The sequence below is a fragment of the Malaclemys terrapin genome, chromosome 11, assembly GCF_027887155.1.
Source record: "Malaclemys terrapin pileata isolate rMalTer1 chromosome 11, rMalTer1.hap1, whole genome shotgun sequence".
Classification (NCBI taxonomy): domain Eukaryota; kingdom Metazoa; phylum Chordata; order Testudines; family Emydidae; genus Malaclemys; species Malaclemys terrapin.
Genome location: NC_071515.1, coordinates 15306160 through 15324021, shown reverse-complemented (window position 1 = coordinate 15324021; position 17862 = coordinate 15306160). Strand labels below are relative to the sequence as shown.

Here is a 17862-nt window from a genome sequence, read left to right as displayed (position 1 = left end):
AATTATTGGAACAACTTACGTAGGGTTGTGGTGAACTCTCCATCACTTTCAATCTTTAACTCATGACTGGATATCTTTTTAAAGAGGTGCTCTAGCTCAAACACAAGTGATGGGCTTGATACAGAAATTATGGGTGAGATTCTCTAGCATGTGTTATCCAGGGGGTCACAGTAGATGATCACAATGGTCCCTTCTGGCCTTAAAATCTATGACTCCAGAGTCATATTGCTGACGGTTAGGACAACGTACTTTTTTTCTGCTTCATAAATGCATAGAGTTAGGCCAGACGGAGCTCTTGCAATCATCTTGTCTGACCTCCTACATAACACAGGCCATGGGACTTCCTTGTAATAATTCCTTTTGCCTCCTGTTACCCTTGTAGAGCTGGCACAGGTCTGGTAGAAACAGCTGGCTTCTATTCTGGCTCATGTCTCATCAGCAGAAACAGGTACTGAATTCCACTCATTGAAAATAGTAGGGATGAGGGCCTAATCATAGCCATCCTGTTGTTAAAGCCCTCAATGCAAAGGGTGGGAGAAACAACTCCCTTCCCGCTTCCTCCTTGTGGTGGGGGCAGAGGGAAGTGATTGACTGGTAGCCTGTCCTATCAGTAAATTACAGCACCCCCTGCACCAACTTAGCTGGGGGAACTGGCATTGCACACAGCATCTGTTTACTCCAGCATGCATTAATCTGCAGTCTAGAAAGTCCATGCTGGGGCATAAAGCAGATTCTTACCTCCCTGAAATTCCCCTGCACAATCTCCCCCCACAGTTGTCAGGCAAGCGCCCAAAAGAAAGGAATTCATAATAAAGGCTATAGGAGAGTCTGATTAAAGAGTTTATATTTTCCAATCCATAATTTGTGAATATTGGAAGGTTAGGGCCCAATCCTCTAAGCACTCTCCACTCTTTTTGTGAATTTCTTCATTTTTGTGGAGTTTTCTCACACAATCAGACCACTTTTCTAGTGATTGCAAAGGCAATTTTGAAGTTTGTAGAATAGTTATATAGTCATTGCAATTAATGTTAATGACTATATGTCTATTTACGCAATTAATGTTACTCTAAAATAATGACATAATTTTAAGGCATAATTATCATGTAAAAAATGCAAAAAAGAAGTTTTAAATTTGTGAAATGTGCCGCATGGCTGCAATGTGTGGGTTTTAAATCCACCTTTTGTTTATCCTTTGCATCACCTGGCAGACTAGAGTGGGGTTGCAATAGTCAATGGGGTTGTGCCTGGGTACTGATCTGGCCTGTCATCTCAGCAATTTTAAATTATTTTTTTCTCTTAATACCAAATCAACTATGGTATTATAAACTGTTAGATGCACAAAGTGGCTGATCTGTAGCGAATTGATTTGCTGCTCTGTGTATTCGGCATATAACATGAGTAATGGGTGCAGTAGGCCACTGCCAGAGAATAGGCCAGCTTCACTCCTGCTTTGAAGTCAGATTGGCAGCAGGGGCCCTGCCCTCTAGATTCCTACGTAGGTCACCTATGTGACTAAGGAGTCTAGTCAAGCCAGAGCTCTGGTGTGCGCCATGTGGCAAATGTCTCAATTCTAAGAATTGTGCCCAACATCTGTAATGAAAGTTGCCATGTCTGTATAAAATACCATTAATAATCATTCTAATTCTTTTTTTCTTCACTCCCTTTAAAGCCCACACGTTTATGTGTTTCTAAAAACAAATTAAGAGCCTAGATGAGACTTTGCCCTATTTCACTCTGGAGTGACGTTTTATGGGCTAATTATAAATAGAGGTTCAGGAGTGAAATATCACCTAACTCTTATCTACATAGATGGCATCAAGGGTTTCTGTAATATATGGTGTACAGAACACAGTAACAAGGGCTGCAATTGGAGGAGCTACTGAACAGTACAAATAGTTAGCAGCAGTGAGAATTAGCCAAGGTAAAAGCATTGTGGTGTACAAATGCTAACACAAAAGAACAGGAATACTTGTGAGACTAACAAATGTATTTGAGCATAAGTTTTCGTGAACTACAGCCCACTTCATCGGATGCATAGATGCACACAAAAGAGACTTCCATCTGTTCTAACACTGTACCAGTTCAGACAGGTCAGTACTTGTTAAAAAATCAGAGTCAATAATTGTATGGTTGTGAATGTGGGAGGTTTGCTAGCGCTAGCAATGAAAGTCTTGGGCATATAACCATTGCAGTGGCAATGACTAGACTTTCACACACATGACATTATTCACCCAAACAGAACACTAAGTACTGGAAACCCACCAGTTGTTAACCCCCTTTGCTGATTTTGGAACTTTCTGGTTGACAGGTGTTGATTAAAAGTCAAAATTTTCTGTGGAAAGCAGACACTTTATGTGAAAAATGTAGTTTAGCTGAAATTCCAATTTTCTAGACAGACCAGCCCCTGTATTAACTTTTGCCCAGTGCCCCTTCCATGCTGGGGAACTCCCCTTTAAGGGGGAACTCTTCTCCAAGGGACTCCATGAGTTAGCCAGAAACAGAGGAGTTTTGGTAGCCCAGATCCAGTAGTCAGGCTGCCAGGAAAACAGTGTGTGTGTGTGGTGGTGGAGTAACAGGAGGCTTTGGCCTTGTGCCTCCAGCCTATCTCAACAGATCCCAGAGGATTAGGAAGGCAATACCTTGTTTATTTCAGTGGAGGGCATATCCCAGGGATTCTCAAACTGGGGGTTGGGACCCCTCAGGGGGTCGCGAGGTTATTAAATGGGGGTCGTGAGCTGTCAACCTCCACCCCAAACCCCACTTTACCTCCAGCATTTATAATGGTGTTAAATATATTAAAAAAGTGTTTTTAATTTATAAGGGGGAGGTCACATTCAGAGACTTGCTATGTGAAAGGGGTCACCAGTACAAAAATTTGAGAGCCACTGGCATATCCCATCCCACTGAGGTTTCGTCTTTCCTGCGGGATACAGCTTTATGTCACTACTGTACATTAAACTGTTTTTTTTGTATTTGTCTTATGTATATCCTTGGTACCTAACCCTAGCATCACCTTGCCTGGATTTAGGATCATACAGCAGAAACTTCACAGCTTTCCTTAGCGAACTAGTGCTCTTACTTCAGTTCACTGACTTTAATGTCCAAGCACAAAGAGGCTCAGAATCTCCCTGCTTTCCTGATGCCTCGTTAGAATTGTGCTATGGCACATTTAAGCCAAGAGGTTCTGTGCAGTATGCCCAGAGAAAGAGCCCATTAGCGGCTCACAGTAAGCATGCCTCATTTTTTAAATTAAAAACACAATTGCAGTAAGTGCAGGGCGAGAGGGTGCGAACGGTATTTTTCAACCACCTCGTCTCCAGGAAAGACTTGAAGATTCAGTAGCTACTGGCTCCGTGTCTTGCCTTAGCTAAGCAGCATGGAGGCTTTCACATAAAATTTAATTTTCCAGTAACAATGAACATAAACTGCCTGAGCTGTATCGATGTATTTGGTATTCATAGTAATAACACTGATCATAATGAGTTCATTTAATATTAATATTCATTACACCAAACAAGCATAAATCCAAGTTACCCAAAGGAAACAGAATAAGCCAGACTCAAAACACTGTATGTATAGATACTTGAAGGCATTTCAGGTCTATGTGATTCCTGCAACTGACATCCATCTGTACTTAAAGTATGCACAGTACAAAGAATACTTCTTAAAGGAGCTACCGCGCTTTTAGTTTTAAATCAACACGAATGTTTAGAGGAGGAACAATTGCAGTCTTATCACCATTGATTATTATCTGCATTATTGCAACTGCAGAGCAAACAGAGCAGAGCTTATATCCAGAAAAAACACCTATCTGTGTTAGAAATCAGGGGCCTCTATGGCAACTATGTATCTTAGACACAGCATGTCTGATTCACCAGGGAGGTACTTCAGCATTATGCTGATTTAGCTCTACTGAAATCTAGCCGTGTGTGTGCGTGCATATATGTGCATGCTGCCTGGGGACTCCTGTAATAAATGTAAGACACGCGACTGGTAGCAAGAGACCAGACTTTATGTGCTGACCCGAGACATCTGATATGGCTCAGAGTTATAATGGTTAGTATTCCTGTCACATGAGAGGGGTCAGCCTCTGCTGATTCCAGCAGCTGTTGTTATATATAAATTGTACATTCATCGGCCACACCCTCGGCAGTCTCCTTTCTCCCTGCCCTAAAAATAATGCCTGTGAATTAAGGTGAATGGAGCCCCAGGGGAGTACGGCACAATGCCATGCAGAGGGTGTGGATGGACTGTGTAGGCTCTCTATACCCGACCCCCATTTTAGTAAATTGATATCTCATTGGTTAACACTGCATTCGGGGCCTTCCATAGCCCTTAGCTGGCCCAGAAAGTAGTGAAAACTATTGAGAAAGTATATTATTATATTGGTCAAAACGCTAGACTTATAGGATGCTCTAGGAAAATTCAGAGCCATCACCCTATCCCCAATCCCATTGGCAGCCCAGTGTCAGAAAACGTTGCCCTCTCAGCATTAGTTAACACTGATTTCCTCTTTATGATGTGACATTCTTCTCAGAAGAGGACTTGAAGGGGCAGGTATCACTGGGTACGTCTACACTGAAAAGAAATACCCATGGCACTGAGTCTCAGAGCCGGGGTCAATTGACTCAGGCTCGTGGTGCTAGAAATAGCAATGCAGATGTTTGGGCTCTGAAACCCATTCAGGGGAAAGATCTCAGAACCTGGGCTCCAGTCCAAGCCTGAATGCCTACACTGCTAGTTTTAGCCCCGCAGGCCGTGCCCCACAAGCCGGAGTCAATTGACCCAGGCTCTGAGACTCGGTGTTGTGGGCTTTTTATTGCAGTGTAGACGTACCCATGATGGTTGCATGGATCCTGCCTGATCCAGGCCCCCATAGCAGCCAGGAGGGAAGGTAGCATGGTGAGGGTTCTCCCAAGCTTCATGGGACTTGGAGCCAAGACCCTGCGATAATGGCAGCAAATCCCGCACCCTCACACAGGAGTGCTCAGGTGGCAACCCTGCCAGCTCACACTCGTTGTTTTTCCCTACATGGAGATGGGGACCTGAAAAAGGAAGTTGTTTTAGTTTTCCACTGTAAGCTGGCAGTGATCACAAGAAGCACAATGCAAGTGGAACATAGCTTCATATACATCTATTTTTATTTATTGGAAAAATGATGTCCATGCCTCTAATTAAAAACATGAGTAACTTATTTAAAACTCAGCTATTACTTATTAAGGAACAGATTCTGTCCCCTCCTTATTCACCTTACTCCATTAGACCATGCAAAATAAAATACTGCTCAGAATGGCAAAATCTGGCTCCAGGTCGTTAGTTCTGCTCCTTATTTGATTTCTTTTCATAAGCAATAGTCACTGCCTTCCATATGCAGTGTGATTTAATCCATCCCACTGCATGAATTTGGAACTGCTTGGATTAAAGAGGGAATCAGAAGATTTCTCAACAGTAAGGAATAAATGTCATTGCTGTTAATCAAACTGTGAGAATAAACCATAATAACGGTGGTGATTACTGGATGCTGTTATAGTCTGTGCCAATTTACAGCCCAATTTCGCTGACCCAAGACAGTTCGGAGATGCATTATGGGTATATATCGCAAGCTCAGCCAAACTATGGCCCTCATTCAGGAAAGCATCTCTATTCAGGAAAGCTCTTAAGCACTTGCTTAACTTTAAGCACATGCTGAGGTCCTACTGGTTCCAGCTGGAGCTGTAGGTGTTCAGCACTGCTGGAAATCAAACTCTATGCCTGTTATGGAGAGACTTTGGTCAGTGCTTTAGATGTGATTTCCCTTGGAAAAATGTGTCTATGCAAAAATGACAACTTCTTATCCTAACCTGATGCGTTTAGAGTCATCTCTCCTCCCTTCAGAGAGGACACCAGATCACCAGTCCTATTTAAACATTTTTAATCTCCTGTTAGAAGTGCAGAGCCAGAAGGCAGGATGCTCCAAAGACCATCCACACAGCAAAAAACCAAAACACAAAAACCCCTCAACAGTGAATCTCAGGGCCAGGTCCACTGACTCAGGCTCATGCTACAGAGCTAGAAATAGCAGTGCAGACATTCCCACTCGGGCTGAATCCCAGGCTCTGAGACCAACCCCACTCGCCCAGTTCCAGAGCCCAGGCTCCAGCTTAAGAGGGAATGTCTACACGGCTATTTTTAGCCCCATAATGTGAGCCCGAATTAGCTGACCTAGGCTCTGAGACTCATTGCCACAGTTATTTTTTTGTAGGGAGCTAGCCAGCAGTTCAGGCAACCTGCGCTCAAGCCCCTAGTCTGCAACAGACTTCCTGTGTGACCTTGGGCAAGTCATTTCACCTCTCTATGCCACTGTTCCCCATCAGTAAAATGTGACTAATAGCACTGTCCTACCTCTTAGGGTTGTGAGGCTAAATACAGTAAAGATTGTGAGGTGCTCAGATACTGTAGTAAAGGAGCCCACAGACAGACTGGAGAAAGAGCTAGATTCCGTTCCGGCTCAAGATGCATTGACAGGATTGTGTACTTAATTCCAGTTGCTCTCGGTTAGACCTGTGCAATCCCTTTACAAGTAATGGGTTTGTCTGACAGACGTAGACTGAAAGACTCGTGATTACTGGCACTGATGATGCACTGTCCAGAAAGAACACAGCGTGGCTTTACAATCCTAGGCTGAGCATTCAGGACTGGCTGTTCAAAGACTACCTTTGTTCACTTGTGAGCGGAGCTATTGATTTGGAATTCACTGAGACACAATAAACTTGGAACCCCATGATGCCATTTTTATAGTCACTCTCCACGCACTTCAAGCTTAGATTTCCCAGGGTAACTCAGGCTTATGCTTGATTAGAGCACTTAAAACTCTAGTCATGGTTTGAGAGTCAGTAGCTGCTCTTACCCTGTTGGAGTCAATTCTAGCCCTGGAGGTATAGATAGGAGGAGGGATGTTAAAGGCCTGAGGAACTAAATATTCCTCAGCATCCATCATATCTTCCAGGTCTTCCTCATCCAGCAGATTTTGGAAGAATTTGCTGTCGTTTGGACTCGGGAGCTTCATACGGTCGTCACCCTGAATGTGTCACATGGACAGAGGAAGATAACACAGAGATGAATTAATTCTATGAGCGTGGTTACCTGTTTTCTATACCACCTTGCAGTCATGGTGCAGAGACCATGCATATACTCAGGTGGCCCTACATCACCACAGCTACATAGTTTATTTTGATTTTTGGCTGGGAATATGACGACAGGAGGGGAATAACTGCATTAATCAAGCAAAAATAAATGTTTTGCCCTCCTGTTATTGAACTTTTTTCTTTCTTTTTTAAAACAGACTCAATTCTGGACCCAGTAGACCAGCTTCTGGCAAGGTCTGCTGTATGCTGTGAAATATTTGAGATATTAAGGCTAATGCAGGAAAACATATATATAATGGAAAGTGGGCCTCTTTGCTTTTTATTTTATTTTATTTTTATTTGTGTTTTTTAAGGATTTATTGTGTGAGATTCCCCTGTTAGCCATACGGAAGGCCTTAAAAGAATTTAATAGGGATGAAATCAATAGGAATTAAACTGGGTAATGACAAAATTTGGATTGCAGTAGGGCCCAATAAAAGATATTACCTCACTCACAGAGAGGTTATCATTCCTGATTATATTCCAGAGGACTTTCTATAAGGGCAGTGACACTAGTGCTGCAATGGAGTTAGATTGAGATGAACATTTGGCCTTTATTGTCCTAACTGACCGCTATGGAAGAGGCCAAACAGCACTATGAAAGAGGCCACATGGGTGACCTCAAATGATGAAATACTCGCCAGATTATATAGCAAATTACCTTGACAATGAGATTAAAAAGATAATGAAAGGAAGTACAAAGAATGCAGTAAGTTCTTTTAGCTAGTGAAATAATTATCCAGGCAGGTTTTCTGGGGCCTTCTCTTTTTAAACATTACTTCCCTTTGAAATCAGTGGGGAATATTGCTAGGAAAAGGTCACATTATGATACTATTACTCATGCTGACTATTGTCTTACTGATCAAATTGTTCCACTGAACTGTCTGTATTGATCATTGTGAGTCAGCCCATCAGAATCTGGCCCAAACTGATTCCATGTTCTGGCCTCTGGTATTTAATAATTATGTTACTGACATTGCAATTTTTATTCATTTCCATTTGTTTGTCCAACCTGTTCTTAAAAACCACCAGTGAAAGGGATTTCACAACCTCCCTTGGAGCCCTATTCCAGAGCGTAACTACCCTGATAGTTAGAAAGTTTTCCTAATGTCCAACCTAAATCTCCCTTGCTGCCAGTTAAGCCCATTACTTCTTGACCAACGTTCAGTGGACATGGAGAACAATTGATCACTGTCCTCAACATATTTGAAGACTGTTATCAGGTCCCAGCTCAGTCTTCTTTACTCAGGCCCAGTTTGTTTGTTTTTTAACTTCTTCTCACAGGTCAGGTTTTCTAAACCTTTTAGCATTTTTGTTGCTCACCCCTGGACTCTCTCAAATCTGTCCACACCTTTCCTGGTGTGTAGTGCCCATAACTGGACACAGTGCTCCAGTTGAGGCCTCACCAATGCTGAGTAGATTTGGGATAACGTAAATATGGAGTTAGGAACTGAATTCCATGCCCCCATTTTTTCACATTTCGGCATTGGTCTATATGTATTGAACTATCTTACAGTATTAGCTGACGTTTCTAAGAACAGGTTAGACAAACACTTGTCAGGGATGGTCTAGCTTTACTTGGTCTTGCCTCAATGCAGGGGATTGGACTAGATGACCTCTCGAGGTTCCTTCCAGCCCGACATTTCTGTGATACTACAAGCAGAATTATAATGATTTCTAGATGTTCCAGAGTTGCTGACCTGAATGACAAGGTATCTTTGAGGGTCTCGAGCCATTCTAGAAAATTCAGCAGCCAATTCCTTGAATTTAGGCCGACTGTCAGCATCAATCATCCAGCCTGGGGACAGATTTAAGAAGAAAATAAAAAGTTGCTTGGTAACAAGGAATACCATTACATTTTGAATAACATTTGAAACAATCCTGAGTATGAAGTGTGATGATGCCTTTGGTGTATTTGGCCTGCAGAGGAAAAAACACAATTCAGTTGTTCAGGGAAATTGGAAAGACGATAATAAACAATGCTTCTAAAACAGAGGAAGTCAGATCTTGTGGTTAAGGCCTGGAGATCTGTATTCGATTCCTGGCTTTGCTGCTGTGGGACCTTGGGCAAGTAGCTTACTTTATCTGTGCCTCAGTTTACCATCTCTAAATGGGGATGGTACTGAAGTCTTTCTAATCCCGTCCCGCTTATCAGTCTTGTCTATTTAGATCAGAAGCTCTTTGGGGGTAGGAAATGTCTCTTACCAGAGATCTGTACCATACCTCGCTTGATTGGGCCTGTATTTCAATCAGGGCCTCTAGGCATGATCATAATACTACCAGTAAAATAAACATTTCTACCTGATCTGCTAATCCATAATGTATTCCAAGTTATAGCAGACTGTTAAACAGCTCTGAACACTCTGACCTCTCTCAATCATTTTTTTCTCTCTCCTCACCATTTGGGGAACGTTGTATTAGTGCTGCCATCATCAGTTATGGGTTACATTTTAACATTATTTGCAGGCATAAGCCCTGCTGCAGGCGATAGCTATTATCGAGACACATTCCGCCTCAAACAAGCAAGGACTCTCCCCCTGCCCCCCTCGCATTCTCTCAAAAAGTTCATTAGAAAGAAGGGCCTCCTCTTTGAATTCCTTCTGCAAAATAGTTAGTGCAAAGCAACTGATAAATGCCACTCAGCAACAGCTGCTGGTTTATATCAGTGCCAATCTCTTCTACAAAAAGATTCTATCAGCAATTTTCCAGGAATGTGCCCTCATTTAGCAGGGACTCTCATAAGAAATAGTCCTCATCGCTTATAGCCCTATTACACTGAACATGTGACCAAAGTAGAAGAACCAAAGCTTCCTTAGCCAGAAGGCAGTTTGGCAAGAACTCTACAAGATTACGGGTACACCATTAGCAATGATTTCCCCAATTTAAGATGTCCGGAATATCCAGTCTACCTTCCAACACTATAGAATTGTTTCTTATTCATTAGAACTGTGTTCTATTAGACTATTCTTGAGTTTGATCCAAATGGTCCCCTTCCATGTGTTTAGCTCTTCTCGTCAACTTCCAGCCTACATGCTGTTGCATCACTTGCTGCCATGACAATCGAGTGCCTTGCTCTTTTATCATCCATATCTTATAGAGTCTGTAAGGATGCTGCAATCCATTCTCACAAACTTATGCATCTCTGTATCCCCGCTGAAGTCAATGGGACTATTCACATGGTTAATGGACTTATCAACTATTCACATGGTTAATGGACTTATCAACATGAGTAAAACATGCAGAATCCGTTTCTATGGCTGAAATGACATATTGAGGAGAATTCCTGTATTAAAGGAAATGTCATGCGATTCTTACAAAAATAATACCTGAGCCATAGACAATCAAGCTGCATAAGGGGTAGATTGCCCTCACATCAGCGTTGTGTAAGACTAAAGGATAGGCAGTCTGCTGAAAAACAAAACCTTCCATTTGCTCCCTATCAGAATTGTTTGTGTTTGGATTTTAGGGCCCATGTACGTTCCAGAGGGACAGTGCGGAAGATTCAGCTCCTATTTACCCACAGAGTGTGTATAGTACAGGAAGCTACGATGCAAATTACCTCATAACGTCCGACCAATGTGCCTCAACCTACACCCATTATTAAGATGAGGATGTTACAATCCTTGGCCTCTCTGCTAAGCCTTCCAGGAAGGAGGTGCATACTGATAGTAAGGGACTGTGATTTTTGTGATGCGGACACTTGTTCATTGGGAATTAGATGAAACCATTAAACACAAGCCACCAAAGAGCCCCTGTACTGAACATGTGTGGCAGCCTTTAGCCCCGAATGACCTGTGTTGGGTTTAATTTTGCAGTTAGGGGTGAAAGGAACTATATCCATTAGCAATCTCCTGCGTGATATCGTGCACCCATATGACAAGCTTCAGGCTAAAAATGCAACTCTGAGAAGAGAGAAATCCCATTTTCTTAGTAAGAATATACATATTTACCTCTTCCAGTTTATCTTCTTAGTTCTGCTATTTTTTGTGTGCAAATCAAAAGGGAAAGGCCCATGTCAGAACGAAGAGATGGCTGTATGTTAATTTCACTTAAATGAAGTCAGAAGCACCACACAGATGTTCCTAATTCTTTTTTAATTAGAAGTCTAGGCTTTGAGGACCCATTTGCGTGCATGTCTCTCTCTTTTGTGGGGGAAAGAGGGCAGGTTAAGTGAGAATCCAGATATAAACTATTTTAATTTTTTGCTAAATTATAAATGTCTATAAACTACTGGATCCGACTAAACAAACAAAAACAAATCCTCAGCTGTGTTATATTTGTTAGATTAAGTCAATTTCTCTTGAATAAGAACCCATTATGGATTTCTTTCCTCAATATTTGAGATTTCTGTTTTGGAACCAACTCTTCTCTTTGCCACCTTCAATTCCTGACTACCCATGTACCATAATTATGTTTAATGCTATCGTTTTTTACATCAAAATCAATTGTCATGGAAATGACAAGTGTTTACAATCACAATCATACAATTTTGACTTCATAGCGAGGATGTGTGATACCATCTCACAGTAATAAGAAGAGGAGCTAACTCAAACCCTTCACGGCTAAACTCATATCCTTTGCAATTGGGGGGGAAAAAAAGGTGCATGCTATGTTCAAATGTAATTTATAAAACCGTAGGAAGCTTTTTGTTTTGAAACAGTCTGCATTATTACCAAGCACTGTCAGTGACTGTAGATGCAATGGAATAGGCTCTGCTAGCATTGACCACAGTGATATTAAAACGACAGTTACTCACATTTCACCATCACCATGTACACATCAATGGTGCAGATAGGAGGCTGGGGCAACCGTTCCCCTTTCTCTAACAGGTCAGGAATTTCTCGTGTCGGGATTCCATCATAGGGTTTTCCGCCAAAGGTCATAAGCTCCCAGATAGTGACACCTGGGAACAAACGAGTATAAGATTAGGGGCATATTTTATTTAAGTTTCTAAAAACACCTTATGGATCAATATTGGATTACAATGCGATGAACCTGTCTCATTCATTCTTGGAACCAGTGCATGTCCATAGCTTGCTCAGACTTATGTTGGATCCACCACTTAAAGACTATTGGAAGAGTGTGGAACAGCACTTGATTTCGATTCTAACGATGGTGTCTTTTGTTTGCACTGGGTTAAGAAAAGGTGCAGGCATGACAGATGGGGAGACTTAGAACAAATAAGTGGTGTCGAGTGCAGGCATGACAGATATGGAAGACTTAGAACATATAAATGGAAACAATAACAAAAGAATATGCCTGGCTCTTTTATCATATCAAAATGGAAAATGAATGGTTGATGTTATTGTAAGGGGCAAAAAACCTGAAGATGTTCTCTAAATTACAGCATCAATTTCCCATAATGATTCAGCGTGAATAAGGTGATGTCATTATCTTTGCCTTGTAAATCATTCACAGTCAGTTGTGTTGGTTCCTCTTAAAGCACCTTATGGATTTGGGTTACGATAATCCTATGATTTAAACCTGGGATCCTCTTTTTGAATAGCCTGAGGATTTTTCTGGCAGCTAAGCAGAAAGATAAATAACATATATCCCAAGTAACGGAATTTATCCCAAAAGACAATCTTTAATATTAAAAATACTGCTGCTTTCCTAACACTCTCCTTTGTTTTGCTTCTATTTTATTGTAAAGGTCATTTAAAATATGCCTCCAGCCTGGTAATCATATTTTGCAGACTGTCACTTCTAATCTGAGGAGAGAGAAGTAAAAATACATATCCAAGAAACATGCATTTATTTTCTCCCCCATTCACCTCCACACTGATGTTTAATAACTAAATCTTGTCCATCGTCTTGTTTTATTCTTTCAAATTACAGATGTGCTGGGCCTCCTGTTTTAAACTGAGCTGCATAAATAATGGAGGAAGATGTACATTTTGCTAACTGGGGCAATACACAATTTGGGGGTGGGGAGGAAGCTGCTTTATGCATACAGTTTTAATATCATAGAATCATTTATTTTTCTTAGCTGGACAGAAGAAGATAGCTACCTGGCAATAGCAAACAGTGTATTTTACTGCTACCCACAGGTAAATGTGAGTAATGAGTTTCAGCTGATTCTGCACAGCTTTGTTTCAAAACTATTCAGCAACAGAAACTTTGGATGATGTCCAGTATCTCTAATTACCTATTATGGGTCTGATGCTGTGAGATCCCATTTATAAAGGTGCAGGTTACTTTCTCACTAACAGCTGGACAAGTTAAACAGGCAAACAATCAAGCAGATGCCTAACAGCTCATTCTGATATTGTAGTTAACACAATTAAATAAACTCTCTCAATATTGAAATCACTTGGTTTTCAGTTTAGATTCCTCGTGGCCTGACCTTTCTCACTGATTCCAAAGTTGTTTGTGAAATTAAACCTAAGCATGTATAATTCAGCCTCTGCTCTTTGCTTTCTTCTCCCTCCCCCTCTCTTGCTGTATTTGTTCTGTGTCATGACATATTCCCTTTTATCTGACTGTAGTACAGAAACTCCCATAAGCCAGAAAATGTTTTTTGACATTCCTGACTTTCAGAGTTCGGTTTTCAAAGAACTGTTGGAAATTATGACCCGCAGTCATATTTCTACCAATCTGTGGCGAAATGAAAAGAGGCTTTTTTCTGTCACAATGATCAGCCGAACTGCTACCAAAACAGAGTTTCTGGCAGGCAACCCAGCAGGGACGTTGTGATAATGCATTTTAGTGAGCAGGGAAATAACTCAGAAGACAGGTAACAATGCAATTTAGATGTATATATTTTTAAAAATAGAGGAAACACAAGGTAACAGTTATCTCCTTTAGGAAATATGGGTTGATAAATAAACATCAGTGACACAATAAAAGAACTTTATGTATTTCACAAGAGATGAATTCTTAAGCACAATCACATGGAAGATTTACCATAGCTCCAAACATCGCTCTGATGGGTGAATTTCCTGTAGTGTATACATTCCAGAGCCATCCACTTAATTGGCATCTTGGGAGCAAAAAGATACATGAAAGTTAGAAAAATAATAATGAATATAATAATATTAATGGGTCCTAAACCCAGGTATCTAGTTCTCTCTCCCTCTCTCAGTTACTAATTTAAAAACTCCCAAAGTCAGGACATTAAAAAATTAAGGCTCACACCAATAAAGTAAATAAATACTTGGCCAAATTCTGTGCTCATTAACATGCAAGGAGCCCTCAGAGAGACAGTGTGGCAATGACTTACAATCTGTGCAACCCCACGGAATTCTTCATGTGTCGATTTCAGTGGGGTTGCTCGGGGGACAGAATCTGACCTGGTGATGTTGCACAAGCATAATGAAGAGCAGAGCAGGCACTCAGCTATCACAGTCCTGGGGATGGTGTAAAGAGCTTAAATGAAAGCGAACAGAATAGATTTTGGCCCACAGCATATACTGAGGTTAGAAATAAGCAGAACCTTGTATTAGAAATCCTTCACCACATCCAAGGTTGGTGGTTCAGATACATTGGAAAAACCAGTTTCTTGTTAACCCTGGATTTAGCATGATAAAATCAAACCAGTTTGCCCAATATTATGACTGTGTCCAAACCCCTAAAATTTAGATGGTTTGGAAAAAATGGAACCCTTTTGATTTTGACAAGGTTTTGCAAAACCAAAGCACTAGCGCAGATACATAACAACCTATATAGTCACTGACAATGCTACAAGACAATGAGTTAATAGTGGGATAAGAATTTTAACTTCTCCATTTCCGGACTTGTGTGTGTGTGTGAAGGGTCCGATCCTGCAAGCCCTTTGCATCCCAAACACCCACTGACTTCAAATGGGCAGTGTGTGCCATGAATATTGCCTTGTAGGAGCAGAGCCTCAGGGTATACACTATATCCTACCAAGTAAGGGTCATCTTCTTTTGAAACTATAGTGCATGTCATTGAAAGGAAACCCCCCCACACACACACCAAATAAACCTACAACTGCAGGTGCCCTGGTAAAATCTTAATGGCTGGATAAAGCAGTTAATGAGTCTGCATTGTGAAAATATCCTATGTAGTTGATTAGAGAACTGTAATCTCTATATTTACAGCCAGGATATCACTCTCTATTAAATTCTATAGGTTGGTTTAATGCCTTTACAGAAAGGCAATCATAGTGGGTTCTATAGAGACCTATTTAATTTCTGCAGAAGTCTATTAAATTCTATAGGATTTTTCCAGACAGGAACAATTTCAACAGCAGAGCTGTATTATTCATTAACTGCCTAAGCCCTCCTTAGCAAACTTACAATACAGCTTTAAAATGCGAACAACTTCTGGCTTGGGAAGGGATATTTCTCAGAAGCAAGACAGTCAAATTTCTGGTGCATACATCCTACCCCAGCCCCCAGTAGTGCGTTTGGGCCCATGAGTCCAGGACACCCTCCAAGAGCTGCAGGAAGAATCTATAGGCTTCCTTTGTCCTTCACGGGAAGGAATGGGTGGAGAAGAGGCAGAGGGGGTGCTGGAGGGGAGATCAGAGGAACTGGAAGAGTCAGGGAAGGCTGCCAAATCTCTATCCTCATTGCCAGAAGGTCCCTGCAGTGCTAGGGAGTCGAAAAGCAGCCACTGATTATTGCCGTGCAAATAACTGATTTTTCAGTTCACTGGCATTTCTGGAAAAAAACCCAGAAAAATATGGGTTTCCACTTGACCCAATTTAAAAAAAAAAAAAATTGGTGAATGGAAAAGTAAAAAAAAATCCCTTCATTTTGGGTTGAACGAAACATTTCGTTCGACCCAAAGTGAAATGTTTTGTTTCGCTTTTAAAACTTTTTAAAATTTTATTTTAATAATATTGAAGTAAATGTCAAAATGAAAAGTCATTTGACTAAAAAACTGAAATGTTGAGATATTTTTGGATTTTTTTGTTTTTTACCGAAACAACAGGGCAAATTCTACATGAATTAGTGAAATGTTTTGGTTGACCTGAATCTGCATTTTTCAGCCCCCCTCATCCAAAAAAAGTTTTAGTCAAAAAATTTCACCCGAATCTGCTGCTGATTTCTTTGATGCTTCTTGCCCCACCAGATGTATCCCTGTTGCTCCCCACAATTCCTGTTCATGGAATAGTTGAACTCAGCAGCAGTACACTTAGGAAGGAAGCCACTCTCCCCAGGAAGTAACAGATGATGGTAGCAGTCTCTACTCAGCCACCAGCATAAGTGAACAGAGAAAATGAGGGGGGAGTATGAGGGGGAGCGACCAAGGATTTGGAAAAGGGGATGAGGAGAGACATAGACCCACCAGGGACTCGATGGAGTTGGAGGAGAGACTAAGGCAGGTTAAGATGAGCATGTTTGGTGAGGCATTTCAAAGGTGGTATGGCATAGCCACTTGGACCTTGTGTCTGGGACCGCCTAAATGTTGTTATGCCTCTATTTGGGTGCCTTTATCAAGTCTTGCAATGGTGAGTCTATGTAATACACGAAAGGAATTCAAACTATGGAGGTGCAATGGGAAATAATATGGGAAGAACAGCGGAAAGTGTCCCAGGTGCCCAGGTTAAAACCTGTCTGTTTTAATTACATGCAGCAGATCTCCTGAGTGCCCCAGTATTTTGCATCCTTTCAGAGATGTCTTGAGCAAATGTTGGCACTGCAACAAGGAACTGGGAAACAGCATGCAGAGATTCTTTTACTGTGAGCCAACAGGCAGATTGTTGGAAACCACATGTAAAACCTTAATGGACACGCCAGAAGTAAACATCTCCTGACCCCTTCCTTTGTGGCTGCTAGAGAGAGATCTGTCTAGGAAAAGTAGCCTGCAAACTACTCAGTGCTGGCAATAGCCTACAGTGATGAACTGGAACAACGGCACTGCACTGAATTCAGATGTTTTCATTGCAGTAGAAATGCAGCACAAAATGGAAGACACAAGAACAAAGCCCGACCACGATCCTGTTTTGCTCAGGGGGGCTCATCTTAGGCCAAGCCCTGTATCTTGCCGAGTCCCATTGAATAGAATGGAATAACTCGCAGGACCTGGCCCTGCCTGATTTCCCAGAGTGCCGAGTACATAGTCATAGCTCCCGCTGAGGTCAAAGGCAGCTCTGGTGTGCTCAGGACTTTCGAAAAATGGGGCTTGTACCAAAATGTGAATTCAGGAGCCTAACGTTCAGTTTCTCTTTTTTAAAATCTCAGCCTTCATCTACAAAGTTTCCTTTTAATAATGTACATGGTCATGCTCCTGTAGGTGTACCCTTTTCAAGTGATGGAATAGAGAGAACAAGAGCTTTGCACTGGAATGAATGAAGGCCCCTGCAAAAGAGCAAGACCAGGACTGCTGGCGTGAATGCACCCACCTTCCCTCCATCAGCGTTGTACTCTTTCTCATCACCTTCCAGGAGCCTGGCCAGGCCAAAGTCAGTGATCTTCACATGGTTTGGTGATTTTACCAAGACATTCCGGGCTGCCAAGTCCCGGTGAACCAGTCTCCTCTCTTCCAGGTACATCATTCCCTGGGGGGACACAAAACATTTCTTTTAAGTCAAAAAAACCCTTAAATATTTTTCAGATTTCCCCCCCTCTTTTTGCAACCTGTTTCCATGATATCTTGAAAAACAGTCTGTAATATTATTATATGATAAAATAGTGCCTAGAGGTCAGAGCCACAAAGGTGCTAAGAACTGTACATAGTGAGAGAGTCCTCACCATGAACAGCTTGCAACTTGGATAGACAAAACAGA

At 41.5% G+C, this 17862-nt stretch overlaps 1 protein-coding gene across 1 annotated transcript in view; it reads right to left on the bottom strand.

Moving 5' to 3' along the window:
- The window catches only part of ERBB4 (erb-b2 receptor tyrosine kinase 4), a 978527-nt gene that overhangs the window by 20546 nt on the left and 940119 nt on the right, over positions 1 to 17862 (bottom strand). Inside the window, exons 21-25 of the mRNA XM_054044415.1 lie at positions 17479 to 17634; positions 14070 to 14145; positions 11920 to 12066; positions 8864 to 8961; positions 6887 to 7057 (exon numbers count right to left, since the gene is read on the bottom strand). Of these exons, the coding sequence (XP_053900390.1) occupies positions 6887 to 7057; positions 8864 to 8961; positions 11920 to 12066; positions 14070 to 14145; positions 17479 to 17634 (648 nt within the window). The remainder of the gene's footprint in view (positions 1 to 6886; positions 7058 to 8863; positions 8962 to 11919; positions 12067 to 14069; positions 14146 to 17478; positions 17635 to 17862) is intronic.